Source organism: Homarus americanus, unplaced genomic scaffold (genome assembly GCF_018991925.1).
Source record: "Homarus americanus isolate GMGI-L3 unplaced genomic scaffold, GMGI_Hamer_2.0 scaffold30108, whole genome shotgun sequence".
NCBI classification, from domain to species: Eukaryota; Metazoa; Arthropoda; class Malacostraca; order Decapoda; family Nephropidae; genus Homarus; species Homarus americanus.
The window spans coordinates 7,434,425-7,454,843 of NW_024748109.1; the positions used below are offsets into that span (position 1 = coordinate 7,434,425).

At 39.9% G+C, this 20,419-nt stretch overlaps 2 protein-coding genes across 2 annotated transcripts in view; one reads left to right on the forward strand and one right to left on the reverse strand.

Moving 5' to 3' along the window:
• Positions 1 to 20,419, reverse strand: part of LOC121880103 — a 38,513-nt gene that overhangs the window by 12,503 nt on the left and 5,591 nt on the right. Inside the window, exons 2-12 of the mRNA XM_042387158.1 lie at positions 9,447 to 9,551; positions 9,118 to 9,256; positions 7,486 to 7,600; positions 6,849 to 6,952; positions 6,182 to 6,336; positions 5,571 to 5,739; positions 4,774 to 4,921; positions 4,546 to 4,643; positions 4,090 to 4,349; positions 3,323 to 3,507; positions 2,864 to 3,015 (exon numbers count right to left, since the gene is read on the reverse strand). Of these exons, the coding sequence (XP_042243092.1) occupies positions 2,864 to 3,015; positions 3,323 to 3,507; positions 4,090 to 4,349; positions 4,546 to 4,643; positions 4,774 to 4,921; positions 5,571 to 5,739; positions 6,182 to 6,336; positions 6,849 to 6,952; positions 7,486 to 7,600; positions 9,118 to 9,256; positions 9,447 to 9,551 (1,630 nt within the window). The remainder of the gene's footprint in view (positions 1 to 2,863; positions 3,016 to 3,322; positions 3,508 to 4,089; positions 4,350 to 4,545; positions 4,644 to 4,773; positions 4,922 to 5,570; positions 5,740 to 6,181; positions 6,337 to 6,848; positions 6,953 to 7,485; positions 7,601 to 9,117; positions 9,257 to 9,446; positions 9,552 to 20,419) is intronic.
• LOC121880001 lies at positions 14,383 to 18,559 on the forward strand. Its single transcript, XM_042386896.1, has 3 exons — positions 14,383 to 15,178; positions 15,887 to 16,027; positions 16,548 to 18,559. The coding sequence occupies exons 1-3, from the start codon at positions 14,971 to 14,973 to the stop codon at positions 17,120 to 17,122; spliced, it is 924 nt and encodes a 307-aa protein (XP_042242830.1). The 5' UTR covers positions 14,383 to 14,970; the 3' UTR covers positions 17,123 to 18,559.

Consider the following 20,419-nt stretch of genomic DNA (forward strand, 5'->3'; position numbering starts at 1 on the left):
AAATGGGAGACAGTTATTGGGGTTGATGAGACAATTATTTTGTCTTTTGTCTCTGCCTGTCAGCTCGTTAGCCTTCACTGGGACGATAACTCTCTCAGCATTTGCATGAAGGTCAAAGGCAGGCGTTAAATGGGGAGTCTAGTTATATAGATTAATTTATATTGTCCTCCAGGTGTCCGAAACAAATTGATATTATAATCTGAGGAGAAGACGAGCATAGATATGACCGGAACAGAGAATTTCAGCGTTGTTGCTCTTAAGGAGGACTGAGAAATAATGATAGAGTATAACATCTAACTCTTTTCCAGTTAAACTAAAATTTTATAGCATAGTGTCTTCATTAGCATCACACCATCACACTTATTTGGTATAAACAATGAGATTTATTGAAGTAGAGAATGGTCAGGTGCATTTATTGTTAGACTAGTAGTAACCCTGAGGAGGTACATCTTGTAAAGCATATCTTATCAAGTGATGGAGAGAGAAGTAGCTCCCAGTGTGACTCCACCAAACATGACAGGTTTTTTCTTGATACAGTAATTTCCTCCTGCGCTAACACTGGACAATGAGAGTCGTAAGAAATAACCAAATCACTGATTGACCGCCCAAACGCTTAGTAAACTGATAAATAGTATAAATAATAAATAAATAATGTAGCTTGTATAGTACCTCCTTGCCCACCCCCCCAAAAAAAATCATTCTTTGTTAGAGAAATGACCGAAAACACTATTTGGCTTACTGTCAACTGTAGAGTGGTCTCTTTTTATTCCATGTATAAATTCAAAACTAAAACTTTATTGTATCAAAGAATTTTATAATACTTACTCAATAAAGTCTTCAGTATAGCTGCTATAAAATAACAGAGAGCCCGTATCTTTAGTATTACCGCCAATCGCACCATTCTCTGTAATTATATTCATAGAAAACGAATATTAATTAGGTCACAAATTAAAATTTTTAAGGGGTGACCATATCATTATTCAGAAATGAGAAGGAAATTTTAAACAAATAATATTGAAGGGATTAATGTTTTTTTGCTATAAAATACTCACATCGAAACTAAAAATAAATTATATAATACGATCAAAAGTTACGTCACGCTGAACAGATTTTCAACGTAAGACTGAAACTTTCTCTAAGTTATTCATAATTATATACAATAGATTCTGTTTGACAAATTCCACCCCTCACTTTACCTTGAGATTCTTTCTGAGTGAATTGTAGTTGGGTTGGATGAGTCACTGTCTTCCTATCTAGGACGTTCGATGACTGTTGACATTCAATGGATGATACGTATTGTAATATAGTGTATAATAATAATAATAATACAATAAGTTGGTATTGTTAGTTTTTATATATGTCTTAATAGGCTATGACATCACAGTAAACATGAAGTGATATATTCGTACGTTAGAAACTACTTAAACTCTCTCTCTCTCTCTCTCTCTCTCTCTCTCTCTCTCTCTCTCTCTCGAACTATTAATCATTGTATCATGTAGGCTTTATTGTCAGCCATGTCAGTTATTTTGTGTGTGTGTGTGTGTGTTCAGTGTCACCATAGAACTAACACACACACAAACACACACACACACACACACACACACACACACACCAAAATAACATTCAAAACATACTTTCTCTATTACTTCAACATAAACACAACATTTACTAATAAAATCTGACTAATAAACATCTCAACATACAAATATATAATCCATCGATTAACTAACAAAGAAATTAATAATAAAAGTGTACTGGCCTATAGTCTTATTAATTCTTTTGTTTATTATTGTTTTTATTATTGTTTTTGTTTTGTTTCTGTTCGAGAATTAAAAGTCACCTCCAGTGTCTAGCTACTGGAAGGGTATACAGTATATCTCTTGATGTTACCAGCTGTATTCAATGGATGATTCAGTCGTAGTTTAGTAGTTAGTGTATTCTGGGTTGTTGCTGCAGGTTACAGTACCATGAAGGTTGTTTAGCAGCAGGTTACATCACATGATCAGCTACAGGTCCCATACTTTTAGACTGAACTTTAAGAATCTGTATTTTGTTCATCAGAGAATCATTATCACATCAACATCAGTTCAGTGTCCTAACCTAACCTAACTTTATACACAACGTTTGTTCAGGTTTGGGACACTACTGTATAAATTTCTTCATCGGTAATGTCCTCTTGTTTAAAGTTCATTACCACTTGGACACTCCAGAGGCAAGAGATGTCCTTAGACACAGCGTAGTTCAGGAATAGGACACTTCAGAGAGTAATAAATGTCCTAATATACTGGATAGCCCATTTTCAATACCCTCCCTACCACTAGGACGTGTCCAGGGTGTCCAGATGTGCCAAAAGGTATTCAATGGTGTCCAGAGGTGTCCAAATGTGTCCGGAGGTGTCCAAATATATTCAGAGGTGTCCAAAGGTGTTCTAGGCTCGGAGTTTAGCCATCTCCGTTTCCTCCTCTTCTTCTGCTGTTCTGTGAATTATAAAAGACAATTTTAAGCTGTTGTTTACATTCGACACCTGAACTACGGATATCAATAAGTTTGTCTGTTTATTGTTTACACTCGACACCAGAACCGCTCATATGAGGATAACAGTATGCTTACATTCAACATATGATCTGTTTACATGAAGACAACTATAAGAATTTGTTTACAATTGAAATCTGAATCTATAAAATCCGAATTACTGTATATGGCAATGAAAGTCCGTTATATCGAGGGCCCGTTAGGTGTAAAAAAAATCCCGTTTAAATGGAGATAAATAAAGTGTTACCAGATAGGCAAAATTTCCTTAACAAACAAAAAATGTGAGTAAGTGAGTGCGTGAGTGAGTAAGTGAGTGAGTGCGAGTACCTACCTGAGGATTAGTTGATGACCAGGGTTCTCCAGGTCCGTAATAGTATCAGGTATCTTAGTGCCAAGGGTCTCTTTCAGGGGCAGCATGGATACCCCAGAGAGTAGTGCCACCACCCCGAATACCAGAGATGGCACCCACGAGTACAGTGGCCCCTAGAGAGAGAGAGAGAGAGAGAGAGAGAGAGAGCTTCATTTTTAAATCCACTTTTTGTTGTCCTGTCTATATGCTCCTATCTATTTATCTATCTATCTGTCTGTCTGTCTGTCTAATAATAATAATCTATATCAGTCAATTTATATAATCACATATTTATCCATATATACAGGTTAGGTTAGATTAGGTACAATATAAAACCACAGTGATGTATAATTAAATAAGATATATTAGATGTATTTTTACTACAGCAGCAGGGGGACTACTACTGTAGATGATGTAGTAATATGCTATAACAGATCTTACCAGGTAGTCTGTAACAAAGGGTGATACTATGGTACCAATCCGCGAGGCTATGGTACTTATTCCAAGTCCCTGTAGACGGACTTCTGTAGGGAAGAGCTCCATACTGTAGAGGTACAGGATTTGGTATACAGCACTGATACACATTTTACCTATCATGGCCAGAGTCATCACTAGCCACATGATATCTGGGGGAGAGAGAGAGAAGGTAGGGCATTAGTGAAGGGGTTCTTGTGTTATGGCGTGATAGGATGTGTTGGATACTTGTGTTATGGCGTGATAGGATGTGTTGGATGCTTGTGTTATGGCGTGATAGGATGTGTTGTATACTTGTGTTATGGCGTGATAGGATGTGTTGGATACTTGTGTTATGGCGTGATAGGATGTGTTGGATACTTGTGTTATGGCGTGATAGGATGTGTTGGATACTTGTGTTATGGCGTGGTAGGATGTCTTATATACTGTACGTTATCCACCCCTCTGAATTATATCCTTCCTACCTCCCTCCTATCCTGGTGGAAGTTTCTACGTAATTTACTGTACATCCTTCATCCTATAAGAGGTCCGAAAATATAGCGGGTTTTTTTTTTCTAGCCTGACCTGACCTGACCTGACCTGACCTGACCTGACCTATACCATAAAGTTAAAATCTCTATTTTTATATCACAGGTCCTCTCTCTCTCTCTCTCTCTCTCTCTCTCTCTCTCTCTCTCTCTCTCTCCACCACGTAAATAATAACAATAATAATAATAACCCAACTATTTAAATACTTGAGGGTATGAAAGCCAGAGCCATGATGACGGAACCACAGATGAGATAAAAGACAATATTTGGCCATTTTCTGCCAAAACGAGCGATGATAGGAGCCGTGACGGTGTATGCTGGGATTTCCACTACACCGCCCAACATCATATACACGTGAGGATCAGCACTGTAGTTGACGGCATTGAGACTCATCCCATAATAGATGCTACCAACAGAGAAGAAATTGAAACACAGCATCACCGTTATCAGCAGTAGTTTCGGGGTCCTGAAAGATAGAAGAAAAAAAATATATATCCAATGTTTGAATTTGTATCTTGATAGTTTATATAGTTGTAGAGGTTAAAAAAAAAAGTTGATGGTATGATTATTATTAGTTATATTAAACAGTATTCAGTATCGTCATGAGGTAGTGTGTGTAGTTTTTCATCCGTCTGTTATTGCTCACTCGTTTGTTGTCTGACCTGAAGAGAATGAAGAGTCTCCGTATACTGTTGCACACTCTTTGTTTACAAGTGAGCTCGCCGTGTTCCTCCCTCGCTGCATCCTTCGCTGTGGCTGACTGGAAATAAACGAATCAATACTATCAGAAGCGAAAATGAGAAAGAGAAGATTTGAATATAAAAAACACGCTACTGAGACACGCTAGACACGCTATTGAGACACGGTACTGAGACACGGTACATTCTCACCTCCTTCTGTATTGCCCTCATGAGAATGGTGAGTTCCTCGGCGGGTGGCAGTGAGGAATGGTTCCAGCGGGCAGCCTTCTTCAGTACCTTGTGGGCTCTGTCGATGTGTCCATTCACTATAAGCCAACGGGGAGACTCGTCGATGAACCTACGAGGCAGCCAGAGGGGTAGAGAAGGTGAAATATATTGGATAGCTTATGTATCATGTGACAGTCGACGATAGCAATATAATCAGGCTAATTATAACGTGTAGTAATATGTTATCAACCATCTAAAGATATCCAGTTATAGCTATTAGACAGAAATTTGAAAAATATCGTCGTTGGAAAATATGGAGCTACTGTATATATATCAACTTCGAAATGGAATCTCTGAAAAGAATTTCAATTTAATCTCACGTCCTTCCCCTAAAACACTCTCACCCCCTGAAACACACCCCTCCCCCCTGAAACATCCCCCCTGAAACACCCCTCTCCCATGAAACATCCTCTCTCCCCCTGAACTCCCCTCCCCCCTCCTCTGAAATACCCCCAGAAAATAGCTCCTTAAAATCAAAAGTGGCGTTTATCTTGTTACAGCATTATGACAACGAGAGAGAGAGAGAGAGAGACCGGGACCTTGTATCAGTATGTTGGCCAATAATGATTATCCTTAACACACTACTGACGAAGGAGGAACATACATTAGTACCCTGTAGGTCTTAATACCCTCATAACTTCACAGACTTGACACATACACTTAAAACATAGTGAGATCATTGAGGGTGAAAGTGTGTTTGTGTCTCACGGTGTACTTACCAGAGGAGAGGGAGGAGGAGGAAGACAGGGAGGGTCACTGCCAGTTGGAGCCACTTCCAGTCCCTGAGAAAGTAGGCGATGGCGCCCCAGGCTACTGTTCCTATTGCCCAGGGTAAGGATATGAGGATCCCCACCACAGATCTATACCGAGGCTCCGTGACTTCCATTACTGCAACACACACACACACAATATTAAAAGGGTGTACACAAAACTGTCTTGGTAAATGGAAGAAATTTTGTCTTGAAAAAAAAATTAAAACATCGACTTTCAAAACAGAAGACAAATTGTTCCACAGTATGACATAAAGTTTTGTTAAGCTTACTTACTATAAATTAAACTTAAAATAAACTAATTGATAAAAAAAGAAAGAATTAATAAGTGAATTTACTCTTTTGTAGGGGGGTGAGCATGTGGGTTGAGCATAGGGAGTGAGCATGGAAGAGTGAGCATGGATAGCATGACCATAGGGGAGAGGAGATGAAAACTAGAGATAAAAGAGAAATTGATTGACAAAAAAGAGAAAGAAAGAGAGAGAGACAGAGAGACAGAAGGAACAAACAGACAGAAAGACAGAGAACAGAAGGAAGAGACAAACAGACAGACAACATACCTAATATATATCCAGACTGCAAGACGACTGGGTGGAAAAGACCGAGGATAAACCGAACAACCAGGATACCGGAGAAGACGGGAATCCAGGTTGATGCTGTGGCTATTGAGAAGTAAGCAAAGAGACCGATAGATAACATGGTCTTCCTCCCATACCTGTGTAAACAATAGGAGAATGAACAGCAATCCTTAAACTAGAGGGTGATATTTTACTCTCTATAAATGTTCCAATATTATTTTAAACTATGTAAACAATAGGAGAATGAACAGCAACCCTTAAACTAGAGGGTGATATTTTACTCTCTATAAATGTTCCAATATTATTTTAAACAGGGATTATAGAAAAGAGGAGAGGAGGGGGAAAGGGAAGAAAGAGTAGAAATAAGAGGAAGGAGGAGAAGGAAGAAGAAGGCGGAGTAGAAGAAAGAAGGGGGACGAGTAATGAGGGGTAGGAAGAAAAAGGAAGAGGCGGCATAGGAAAACGAAGAAGAAAAAAGAATAATAAGAACAAGAAGCGTAGGAAAACAAAGAAGAATAGAGGGAGAGGAAGAGGAGGAAAAATACGAAATAAAGAAAATACAGAAGGCGAAGAAGGAGACGAAGAAGAAGCAGGTGGTGATGAAGAAGGAACTAATGACGAAGGTGATATAAACAACATCTTACTGTACCTGTCAGAGAGTATTCCATTCATAGGTGCTCCAACAAGGGTACCAAACATGTACAAGCTTGAGTAAATGGGCCTTAGGTACTCCGACGAGCATACTAGGTTAAACTGTTGGAGGAAGGTGAGAGAGAAAAGTAAGAGAGAGAGAGAGAGAGAGAATGGTCCTATACATACATACATACATACATACATACATACATACATACATACATACATACATACATACATACATACTTGCTCTGTCATTCACGTACCTCACATTCCAGCACTCAAAGACGACCCACAAAAATAATATATCCTTAAGGTTTTATTATAACAAAAAACACATAAAAATCACATCAACAACATAAATAAATCGATTAATAAAGAAATGAGAAGAATTTAATGGGGTGGGAGTGGGACTACAATTGTTAACCAGGGGCTCGTTATATAAACATTCCACAGATCATTACATTGAGATATATATTTTTGTTTAATATTGTTTTACTTTGATTCTATACTATGCTTACTATTTCGAGTTTCCTTTTATCGAATGTAAGCAAACACAACATTGCTACACTGCACAAAATCTGACGACCCCTCCTCCCTGTAAACGCACTAGTGAAGGGGACTGTACTGTACATACTCTAAAAGATCCATACCTCTGAGGTGAGAGTAGAGACGAAGGTATGATTGTCGTAGGCCCATTTATCACACGGCTTCTTGGTAAACCCTCCACCGCCCTCAGTGATGTTGATGTAGTAGTGACAATTATCGCTGTGGGAGGAAGGCAGAGGTGTGGTGATGAAATTCCACAGTACAGTAAAAAAAAAAACTATTTAACGGATTATATAGAGAATAAAGTCCGTTATATCGAAGGTTATAAGTGGCCAATAAAATAAGTAGTTTTTTTCAGTGTTATCGTCGTAATTAACAGAGCTGTATCTTAATAAACACCTGAATTGGTTAAATTAATGACTCTCAGGTGTAATTGAAACTCGGATATCTAGAAATAGTTTACCTGGAGACACCTGGATATTTTTACACTTTAATACATAAATAACTCGTGATTATGACCTTTGTCCTTACCTGAAGAGCCTAGTTGTAATTTATTTGAAAAGAGAACTTGATAATTTTATTTTGCAATGGTTTGTGATTGTTTGGTTTGTGTCGTGTTTTGGAATCCGGATTGTTTACCGCCGGAAGACCCGCTGGACTAAGAACATGAAGTAGGCGCCAGAGAACTCATGTACACTCGCCCCCAGAAAGTATTGGCCCTTTTCCTCATCGATATAATGTGTCACAGTGGACGAATATTTCCGATCACTAACTGTGATTCCTGCATTATGTTGGTAGGTTTGCCTTCCTAGTATCTGTGAGGCTGCCAGTTATTATTTCTGGCATTTATTGTAATGGTGAATCACTGGGCTCCATCTTTAGTAGAATAATATAATGATATTAATGTAGCGAAAATATATTAACTGCAGTCAAATAGTGAGTGTTTTCTGCTGGAAATCCATGACCAACACTACTACCCGAGACTCATTGGACAACACAGCTTGCAATGGGTTGCAGTGACTGTCAATCCCATGGAAGGACTTGACGCCATCGTCTCGTTGTGTATCAGATAATGTTCCGATGCCAGCACGAATCATAAGATCATATTTTATATTCATAATTGTTACCTCTTCAATTGAGGTAGAAATAATATCGAATTGCAGTAAATCATAATGAATCGTAATGTCATTGTAATTGGATATGGCATCATAATACACCTGTAATTTCTATATTTGCAAATGAATGTAATATCGGATCATGACGTTATTGGTTTAGCACATGGTATCACAATTCATCCTATTTCATTACATTGTGTAGAGAATAGTTAGTATACTGCAGATATCATGGTGATTATCAGGTGTAAGACGATAGAACGGAAGGTGCAACTCACAATTAGACTACTGTGCTATGTTAATGTGTTAATTTCCAAATACATCAAGCCGGGGAGGGGGGTGGATACTTTTTGGGGAGAGTGTAAACAGAACACTTGGTTGTACAGTCATCCTCAAAAGTCCTATCGCCTCTCCTACTGAAACACGAACCTTGAGTCAGACTCGTAAATCCGAAGCCTTTATGGAAAGAATAATGCATCAATATTTACTGCTTCGGGTTCACGAGTCTGAATCTCAGGCTTCGTAGTTCAGAAGGAAAGGCGACAGGACTTTTGTGGGTGACTGACCAGAGATGACTCATGGTTGTACACAGGTGACTGACTCACTGTTCTACGAGAGACTCACATGGTTGTGTGGTTGGTACCGTCGGCGTCGTAGGTGATGGAGGTGATGGTGAAGGCGTGATCGGGAGGCACACAGCTATAGTCCATCATGGGCGCTAGGAACGATATACCCAGAGTGTGTGGCGCCAAGTGCATATTCCCTGCGGAGTAAACATAAACTTCAGGAATGTGTGTGTGTGTTGTATCCCTCTCTAGGACATAGATAATTATTATTATTATTATTCTTATTATCATTATTATCATTATCATATCCACATGATAGCTTACCATACATTCACTTTAACAAACACACCCCCTTCCCCCTCACACACAGACACGCAGAAGACTTACAGTAACCTATCACTATGAAGAATAAGACGTTCCATTTACCCGTCCCCAGCTGGGTAAGGAGGTCGTCAAGCTTACTAGTGATCATCCTGCCGACGGAGGAACTACCTGACGAAGGGATAGAGAAAAAATAACATTATCAGAATTATAATTAAATCAGATAGTTTATAGAGGAATCTTATTTGATTCTTAGGTGTGTGTGTGTGTGTAATGCGTGTGTGTGTGTGTGTGTGTGTGTGTGTGTGTGTGGTGTGTGTCTGTGTGTGTGTGTGTGTGTGTGTGTGTGTGTGTGTGTGTGTGTGTGTGTGTGTGTGTGTGTGTGTGTGTGTGTGTGTGTGTGTGTGTGTGTGTGTGTGTGTGTGTGTGTGTGTGTGTGTGTGTGTTTGTGTGTTATTGATTGACCTTGAAGTACAGGTACGGTAAAGTAACTCCATTACCTGTCCATTACCTGACATAACATATACACACTAACACACACACATAGGCTGACACACACACACAGGGGGCTGACACACACACACAGGGGGCTGACAGTCACTAACACGATCTTATGAGGATGTGGGCAGTTTTAGTGTCAGTTTCCTGCCTGTTTAATCGAGAGCAGCTGACAGCCTTAGTGTAAAGGTAGCGGTCTCTCTCTCTCTCTCTCTCTCTCTCTCTCTCTCTCTCTCTCTCTCTCTGTGTCAAAGTCACATCTCAATCGTGATATAGAAAAAAATAAACAGGGGAATAAGTCATCGTACTCAAAGGGGTTAATAATGTGCATATTAAGTATTAATTCTTGTTTTGTTGTTGTGTTTGTGTTTGTTTACATGTTAAATCTCCATAGCAACAACCTCCCCCTCCCCCCCCAATAAACATTCATACGTCATGGCAAAAGAAATGTTAGATACGAAATTAAACCTATGATAAAATTAGCTTAATTCTAATAACAAAATTGTTTACCCATTCTACTTACTGTCGGGTACACTGTAAATAATAATATTCTGTGTATTTTGATATTCTGTTTACTCTGAGACTCGTTCAGTAAACTCTCGGTATACTGTGATTCACAAATGGTCATAAGAGTAGTGTTGTGGTGTACAGATTATAATCATTCGTATATTTAGTTATGAAAAAAAATCTTTGGAATTTTTTTTTTTAAGAAGTTTTTAAGGCTAAGTCATGGTCTCCACTTAAGAGGTTCATTTAAGAGCACTTACTTAGCTGCTCCATCCTACACGCTAAGTTTTCAGGGTCACTCACTGCCACGCCCCATAAATTGAACAGCTATTTATGTGTTTCAGGAAATCCATTTAAATTACTATTTAATGGGAGTATTTATGTATAATTTACGTTAAGTAGGAATAATAGTCGAATTAGTTTTGTGATATTTTTTGGCCAGGTTAGGTTAGGTTAGGTTAGGTTAGGTCAGGTCAGGTTAGGTCAGGTCAGGTCAGGTTCGGTTCGGTTAGGTTCGGTTAGGTTAGGTTGGTAGACTGGCCAATGAAACATATGACAAAGAAAACATAGAGCATGAACCTTACCTGTCCAATGCTGCACTTTTAACCTAACCTACCCTGACCTGACCTAACCGAACCTAACCTGACCTGACCTGACTTGACCTGACCGAACCGAACCTAACCTAACCTATTAAACCATACAAATTAAATTCATAAAACTCTGATCTAGACTAACTGAGAAAGTACCAGAGGCCTGACAGTTGTATCATTAGTAAATATGACAAATTCGATGCCAAGACGTAACCAGTAATGCCAAGACAAGAACACTGTGATGTAGTCGTAGTCAGAATTCAATTATGTCATCAAGTTATTGGAAGCTCCAACAACTTGTCCCTGAATACGAATTCGCAACTTTCGACTTACAGCAGGTACCTACTTTACTGCTTGGGGAACAGGGACCAAGGGGGCTAGGAAGAGTGTCCAAACAACTTCCGCCGGCCTGGGAATCGAACCCGTGACATCTTGCTTGCGAGGCAAGAACCATAACAAGATCTCTTCTCTCTCACCAACCACAGACCTTCGCTCTCTGTGACCAAGACCTCCCCATGATACCACATAACCTAGTTTACAGTCATAATATGACCTCTACTAGTCAATAACAATAGGTATAATAGCCTATTAACATCTACTAGCTATGGTAACCGATAGAATGATGTCAAGTGATGTCTCGTGATATTAGGTGATGTCTTCAAGGATTGCAATTAGGAACGAAAGGTTGCTGTTATGGTTATTGGTGGTGTGTGGTTGTTAAGGTGTGGTTATTAATGGTTTGTGGTTATTGGTGGTGTGTGGTTGTAAAGGTGTGGTTATTAATGGTTTGTGGTTATTGGTGGTTGTGTGGTTGCTTGGGTGAAGGGACCGCCCATGGTTGCTGATCGATACGTTACCTCTGACCAGCCTGTATCAATAAGAGTCATAGATGGTGGCTGTATCCCGTGGTTGAAACAGGTCAGTTCTGCTGTGGCAGGTATGGTGGTAGTGATGGTGTGGTAGTGTTAGTGAGGGTGTGGTAGTGTTAGTGAGGGTGTGGTAGTGATGGTGTGGTAGGTGTGGTGTTAGTGATGGTGTGGTAGTGTTAGTGAGGGTGTGGTAGTGTTAGTGAGGGTGTGGTAGTGTTAGTAAGGGTGTGGTAGGTATGGTGATAGCGATAGTTAGTGTGTGGTAGTGTTAGTGATGGTGTGGTAGGTGTGGTGTTAGTGGGTGTGGTAGGTATGGTGGGGAGATGGTGTGGTAGTGTTAGTGGGGTGTGGTAGGTGTGGTGTAGTGAGGGTGTGGTAGTGTTAGTGTGTGGTGTTAGTGGGGTGTGGTAGTGTTAGTGAGGGTGTGGTAGGTATGGTGTTAGTGAGGGTGTGGTAGTGTTAGTGAGGGTGTAGGTAGGTATGGTGATAGCGATAGTTAGTGAGTGTGTGGTAGTGTTAGTGAGGGCGTGGTAGTGTTAGTGAGTTAGTGAGGGTGTGGTAGTGTTAGTGAGGGTGTGGTAGTGTTAGAGTGAGGGTGTGGTAGGTATGGTGATAGCGATAGTTAGTGAGTGTGTGGTAGTGTAGTGAGTGTGGTAGTGTTAGTGAGTGTGTGTGGTAGTGTTAGTGAGGGTGTGGTAGTGTTAGTGAGGGTGTGGTGGTAGTGTGTGTTAGTGAGGGTGTGTGGTAGGTATGGTGATGGTGATAGGTGAGTGAGTGTGTAGTGTTAGTGTGGTAGTGTTAGTGAGGGTGTGTTGTGAGGGTGTGGTAGGTATGGTGATGTAGTTAGTGAGTGTATGGTAGTGTTAGTGGGATGGTGTGTAGGTGTGGTGTTAGTGTGTGGTAGGTATGTGGTAGTGATGGTGTGTTAGTGGGGTGTGGTAGGTGTGGTGTTGGTGAGGGTGTGGTAGGTATGGTGATAGCGATACAGTGAGGGTGTGGTGAGTATGTGGTAGTGATGGTGTGGTAGTGTTAGTGAGGGTGTGGTAGGTGTGGTGTTGGTGAGGGTGGTGGTATGGTGTAGCGATGTTAGTGTGTAGTAGTGTAGTGAAGTGTTAGTGAGGGTGTGGTAGGTATGGTGGTAGTGATGGTGTGGTAGTGTTAGTGAGGGTGTGGTAGGTGTGGTGTTAGTGATAGTTAGTGAGGGTGTGGTAGTGTTAGTGATGGTGTGGTAGGTGTGGTGTTAGTGAGGGTGTGGTAGGTGTGGTGTTAGTGAGGGTGTGGTAGTGTTAGTGAGGGTGCGTTAGTTCAATGTGTTCTCACGTTCTACAGTTTGGCTATAAATTAAAGGTTATTTTGTTGACGGTACACCATACTTTTTTTTTTAGTTTAAGTGAGCCAGTTTGATGCTGTCTCAGGTGAAAAGTGACATGTAGAAACCTTTGAGAATTTGCCTTTACTTTACACCAATAAAATCGTTTTCAGAGTTCCTTTTGGGAGTAATAAAATCATCTCAAAATCAGGGTTTACTAAACTATTGTATATATATTGTTACGAGTTGGGGATTTAGAATATAGTTATACGTCTACCCAGATCCCAACAGGTAACAACAATAAAAAAAAACAAAGACAATCGGACTATAAAAGGGTAGACAAAGGATGAGAGTTTTCGTTGTATATAATAAAGTACCATAAATCCCTTAACAAAATATTCAGCTTATAAATTACCCTTAACCAAACTTAACCTAAACATTAACAGTATATACATATTAATACAACATAAACAATCTTGAAGCAAGTGGACGTGGGGGAGTTAATACAAGTACTTAAGTGAGGAGCTGAGATGGCTGACGAGTAAGGCTGAGTATTGTAGAAGACGGTAGGTAGTCACTGCACGTAGGTTTAGAGGATAGATGATCCTGTGGTCACTTCCCAGAGCCAAGTGCTTTCTCCTCGAATTGGAGCTGACAAAGAAGACTTTGAGGAGGTGACGCAACAACCAGGATATGGAGAAGAGAAACCCCGGAGTGGTAACTAAGACGAGTCATACTCGTGTCTCGTCCCTAGATGGCGTTGCTCGTGGTGCTGGGTGGAGGGGTTCGTAACAATATCCAGTCGAAAAAAATATTTAATGTCAACATTCTACTTCACTACGTTATATAAATCAGTGAATATAAACGTTGCTACAATGTATTAATGTTACTTTATAATTTGTAAGTCACACACACACACACACACACACACACACATACACACTATAAATTTACGTACACTGGAGCTCGTGGAAGTTAAAAAACAAAAAACACTTAGTCGACCCACATGATCAAAGGGAGGAGGTATTGTAGCACTCCCGTCACTTATGGCATTAACGAAGAGCCATTTACGAACGTGAGAAAGGTGGGAGAGAGGGAGCGAGCATGATTCGTGGTTTGAGAATGAAATATAGTCCGTACAGTAAATATGAGAGAGTGAAATTGTGTGCTGCATGAGTTGTTTTGGTATCGACCCTTACAGTTAATTACACCAGGTGAGGTTTGATCTTTCTCACCTGTATACACGTGTCTACCCCCCTTCCCCCCTCCCTCACCCTACCCTTCCCTACTCCACCCTACTCACTTGTGCATTAGTCAACAAGAGTTCTGAGCTGTGGGTAGGTGTTTACTTTCACACTATTGTCGTGATTTAGGGAACAGTTATCACAGCAGGCTCTTATGGTTTTTTATTAGTCACACCACTTTTACTGTAAAGGTATGTGTGTATGTGTGTGTGTAACTTTACTTCGATTTCTCCACCATCGAATACCTTAACTTTTTGCCCTTTTTCTGATCTGTAGTTGAGAATTTCCATATTATGTGTCGCTGCGTACCTCTTTCAGTTTCTCCTTGAGGTCTTTGCCGCTGTTTTGTTGGTGAATGCCAGGTTGAGGGTGATTGTAGACTCTGTTACTCACTTGAAGTTCTGTGCCCTCTTTAAAATAACCCTCCTGCCGGGCGTTCGCTAACTACACTGTGAGTTTATTTAAGTCTTTCCACATTTGTGACGTACAACTTGTCTGCAAGGTCAACCACATATCATCTGTCTGGTTGTTCGTCTGTGTCTCTCATGTGTTATGTTAACGTGATGTGGTAGGATGGGGAGACTAGCAGCAACCATCAGTACTGGAGGTCCCCGTCCGGCTACCCTGCTGGTGTGGTTGCTGTTGATGGTGGTGTTGGCCGGATCTTCGTCAGGAACCACTGATGTCGGTTACGAGCGCCGCGACTACTACCGCTGTGGTCACATCTTCAAGACTGCTTCAGTGCCTTCTCTTACTGCCTGCGCCGCCTTCTGTACTCAAGGTACTTTCAGAACCCCCAATGAACTCAATTTATATCTCATTTAACAACTACTCGGTAAAGGTACATTGACTAGTGGCCGCTATTGGGTGTGGTGAGCGATAGGTATAGGTCAAGTAAGTCAGATAGGGACGATAGGAGAAAAAATAACTGGGTTTCCTGAGCCGAAGGTTTGTTGTTGTGGTGTTCTGAAACCAGTGGAGAGGAATACACTTGATCAGACAGATATAAGCAAGTCACATACCCAACAAAGTAACAAGAATACCAATTTTAGATCAATATAAATAATAAAATAACACCAAAATCGATAAGTGGAACACAGAAAAAACCCCTTAATGATGTGAAGAAATGAATGAAGAACAAGATAAGATTCGAACCCACAGATAACAAATCACAAAAGGCCATTATCTGTTTCTATGTGTTGGCTTCATCTCCACATAAGTAGATAAAATTAAAAGTTAATATTGTTTCTCAAGTGACAGAGGTAATTTTTTTTTAGCCAGAACGGTAACACATAACAGTTTTAGCCAGAACGGTAACACATAACAGTTTACCCATAAGTGAATCAGCAGAAGGGTAGCGTGTTGTTTGTCTCATAGATGGCGCTGACATTAACCTCACCATAACAAATCCAACGTCAGTATTTTACATTGTTATCCCTTCTGCTAAACATTTCTTAGGTATATCATACAGTGGGGTGATTTTTTTCAGAGTCAGAATGCACTGGGTTTAACATCGGTATCAATAGAGGTCGGCAAAGGGAGTGTCAAATCTCCAGCGATGATATAGAGTGTGCCTACGACTCGACTTACCACTATTACCGCATCCCTCCACCTTTGACAACAACAACAGGTATATTACAACGTCATCGCATCGTTTTTCTCGTATGACTGAGCATTAATTCCGAGACACCTGATAATGCTCATAATATTTTCTCCCCCTACTTCTTTTCCACTTTCATTCTTAGTTGTCAAGTTTTAGATATTTTGTTCTCGTCTTCTTCATCCTCCTATTCGTATTTCATCCATTTATCTCTTGTATCCTTCTGTTGTTAATTTTATCTTTCTCTTCTTTACCTTTTAATTAACCTGGTCAGCTTCTTGTTTCCCCATTCACAATTCTTGCTTTAATTTCTTTTCATTTTCTTTTCTTGTCCTCTAACATTTCCCAGTTGGAACATGTTTTTAAGGCTACGAGTGTTTCTTGTAATATAATAAGATTAAAGCAACCTGATGAAGCGTGTTTGGTGTCTGTGTGAGGTCGTGGTTATAAAAAGAGAATAAATACTTTGTTAATCATTGAAAAATAACATTTATTTAGTGATTTTTTTTAATAATTCTTATATTTAACATGATTCTAATTTTATCAACAGCTGACCCAACAACTACCACAACACTACCGACGTACATCATCGAATTAAAATACTTTCCAATCAGCTCAAAGTCCTGCTCACCTGGACGCATCATCACCACCATAGTGACAAAACCAGGATATCCTAACATGACTGACATCATCGCGTTTGTGTGTAGCAAGTTCAAGAGTGGAATTAGCTGCAGTATCGATGATTTTGTAGAGTCTGTCACTACGGGCGACATCAATCAACCTGGTGCCGTAACCTGCCCGACCCAATCTATGTTGATGGGGTTAGAGGGTATAAATAATAATGGTGGCGAATCCTTCATCAAGCCGGATGTACTGCAGGGTAATTGTCATGCACTGAGTGTCTGCTATGTGGATGAATCTCGCTGCCTGACTGTGTACGCCTCTCATGAGCTAGTGACGTGGACAGACGGGAAAGACAAAGATAAAGTGGACACAACTGTATGGGACAACTACCTAACTTGCCCGGACAACTATCTAGCCAACCAAATCCAGAGGAAACAGACGGCCAGCGGATGGCAAATCTTCTCCATGAACTGTTGCCTCATCGTCTCCACCCCACCTTAGAGAACCTATACGCAAGACCCCCGTGACTATAGATATGTTCCTCCACGTCACGAAATAGGGATAAGTGATCGTATATCTCACTACAATAGCCTTGTCGTTGTAGCTTTCTTGAACTGGGGCTTTTAGGTACAGTTCCCTTCACTAATAATAATAATAATAATAATAGTGCGTTTACAGGTGCTCATCGAGTTTTGTGCAGTGTGGCAGCGCTGTGTTTGTTTACATTCAACAGAAGGAAACTCACAATAGTAAACACACTATGGAATTAAAGTAAAACAGTATTCAAACAAATATCTCAAAAATAATGATTTGTGGAATGTTTATATGACGAGCCCCTGTAAACGCACTAGTGGAGGGGACTGTACATTCGCACATCACCAGTTAAAAGAGGAAATCTAAAGTAAGTTAATGAGTCCAATGGCAGCTTTAGGACAGGATAATGTTAGGAGTACTGTACTGTATTTACCCTTCTGAGTTGAACAGCAGAAAGGATCTAGTTTATGCACAAAGTCTATCGTCGCATTGACCTCACAAAGCAAAACTGATTGTTACTGCACTTATAAACACAACAGAATGATGTATTAAGGGAAGGAAGAAAAGAAAGCTGCACTGAACTCACGAAGAAAATTTGAACTGAGAAAAAAATATACTTATGAAGAAAAATTGAACATCTGAAGAAAACTGAACTTATGAATAAAAACTGAACTTATGAATGAAAAATAGACCATTACACTGAACTTATGAACAAAGAAATTGATACAGTGAAATTATAAAGAATATGGAATAAGGAATCAACTCCCCCCTCCCCCCCCAAAAAAATACACCACATGACAAAAAAAATTACAAAACTAATAAACCTTATGAGAACTTGTCCCCTCCTTTGATTTTTTTTTTTCATTTTAAGTTTGGAAAAAAATATTAAAAAATAAGATATAAAAATAAATTAAAGAAGAAAGATGAAAAAAAATTTAAGAAAAAATTATAACAAAGATTTAAGAAAATTAGGATACTTAGTAAAGAATAAAATTAGATGAAAATAAGATAACACAAAACAGAAAAAAACGGAATAAATTGAATAACTTAAAACAAATAAAAAAAAACCACGGAGAGGGTCGATAAATTTCATAATGAACACTGTGACTCCTGTTGTCTCTGTGGGGTTGTCATAAGCCTTCGTCCGTTGTGTCATATTGTCTTACACAAAATCATAAATATACATATTTTGGAGGTGTTGTGTACAGTCTATATATTCTGTTACATAAACCAAAAACAAAAGTAGGATCATTTTTCTAATTATTTTATTAAGTGTCAAGAATTTGTTTACTTTTTTGTTATATATAGTGTTCGTCTATTTGTTCATGCATTGCCACAAAAGTCAAATTTATAACCAAAACAGAGATTTTATTACAGTTAATTGGAAATAAAGTTTTGAGCCTGTGGTTAGAGTTAATATCCTTAGAATTATTTAATTGGTAGAGTTAAGGATGTAGTATAAAAAAACATCCATTAAGTAGTGAGAATGTGTGTGTGTGTGTGTGTGTGTGTCGTCCCCTCCTTCTCCACCCTCCCACCACCACCACCACCACTCCTCCACCCTGTCAACACCACCATTCTCCACCATAATCTTCGGCATCAAGTTATACTCCTCACGTTTAAGAATTAGAGTAATGTTGTTTCTGATGCAGTTAGTTAGTTCGCCACCGGCACTTTCCTCAAAAGACCTTGTTCAATATATTACTAATCCTGTAGTCCCATCCAAACCTCGCCTTTATTTTTTTTTTACGACCATTAGCCATTTTTAATGAACCACATCAGGGCCTGGGGGAAAAAATATGATAAAATAATAATAATAATAATAATAATAATAATAATAATAATAATAATAATAATAATAATAATAATAATAATCCATAAATAAATACAAAAATTAAAAAAAATAAATCAAGAGTGAGAAGCGATATACTGTTGTGTTGTGTTGTGTTGTGTTGTGTTGTGTAAGAGAAACAATTGAGACCCTGCAATTGTGTGTAAATGAGGTAGAAAGTCAGCTCATCAACCTGGGACTTGGTCACATATGGCAGCAGGGTCCACAACACATTATGCTCCCCAGGCGGTAGGACCTCCCTGTGTGGTGGCTGCCTACTACCTACTAGTGTAGAAATTAGAATGTTTTGTTGTGATAGTATGTGTGTTGGTAGTAATGTTTGTAGCCAATTACTGAACGGTATTTGAGGATATCGAGTGAGAAGTTTGTTGGGTTAACGTAGTGGTTGGTTAGTAGTTGTGAACAGTTGGGGAATGTTGTCATTTAGTCACTTTAGTAGTTATGATGTAGATTATAACCATTAGTTGTGGAATGTTATGATATATGTGCTATTTTCTGTAGCAGCTGTGATGTGTAAAGGCAGGAGTGGCGCCGCTTAGGTCAAAGAGGCTTAATTAACATATCCCAAGGCACAGTGGTTAAGTATAGGGAGTTGATAGAGGCTGGTGGGTGGCGCCTAGCATAGAGTACAGCTGTGTAAACGTGTGAGTTACAACACACACATACACACACACACACACACACACCTGCGGGGCGCCTCTCTCTCTCTGTGTGTATGTGTGTGTTGGGTGCGAGCCTGGGGTTGGTGCCAGCAGCTTAGAAGAGTATTTATACAAAGTCATGAACACCACGTGGAAACTAGTCTGCTACTGCATGATCACTAAAGCATTCGACGTAGTCGACCACAATATAATCATCAGCAAAGCTATTGACTTCGGGCTTCGGAGAAGTCTTATACCATGGCTTACAGACTTCCTCAGTGACCGACGCCAAGCTGTACGCTTCCGAGGGGCTGTCTCCACCTTTCAGTCACTCACCTGTGGCGTCCCCCAAGGCACCAAGATGGGACCACTCTGCTTCCTTATGCTCTTCAATGATGCCCTAAGAGAAACCCCTGCTCGCTGGAAATATGTCGACGACTCCACCATTGGGATCAGCGTCAACAATTCTGCTCCCAACTATACCGCCCTTCAAGGATTTATTGAACAGTCTCCAAACTGGGCCACCAACAACCATGTCACCATCAACCATACCAAGACATGGTTATGCACATCAACCTCTCCTCCGACATTGTCCCACCTCCTTCCATTACTCTAGGTCCGAACACACTCCAGGTTGTAGATTCCACGAAGCTCCTCGGCGTCACCATAGACAACAAACTAAATTGGAAACCACACGTCAGTGAAGTTGTCAAATCCTCCAGTTTCCGTCTCCACCTCCTCCGCCGACTCAAGTCCCTCGGAGTTCCTGCA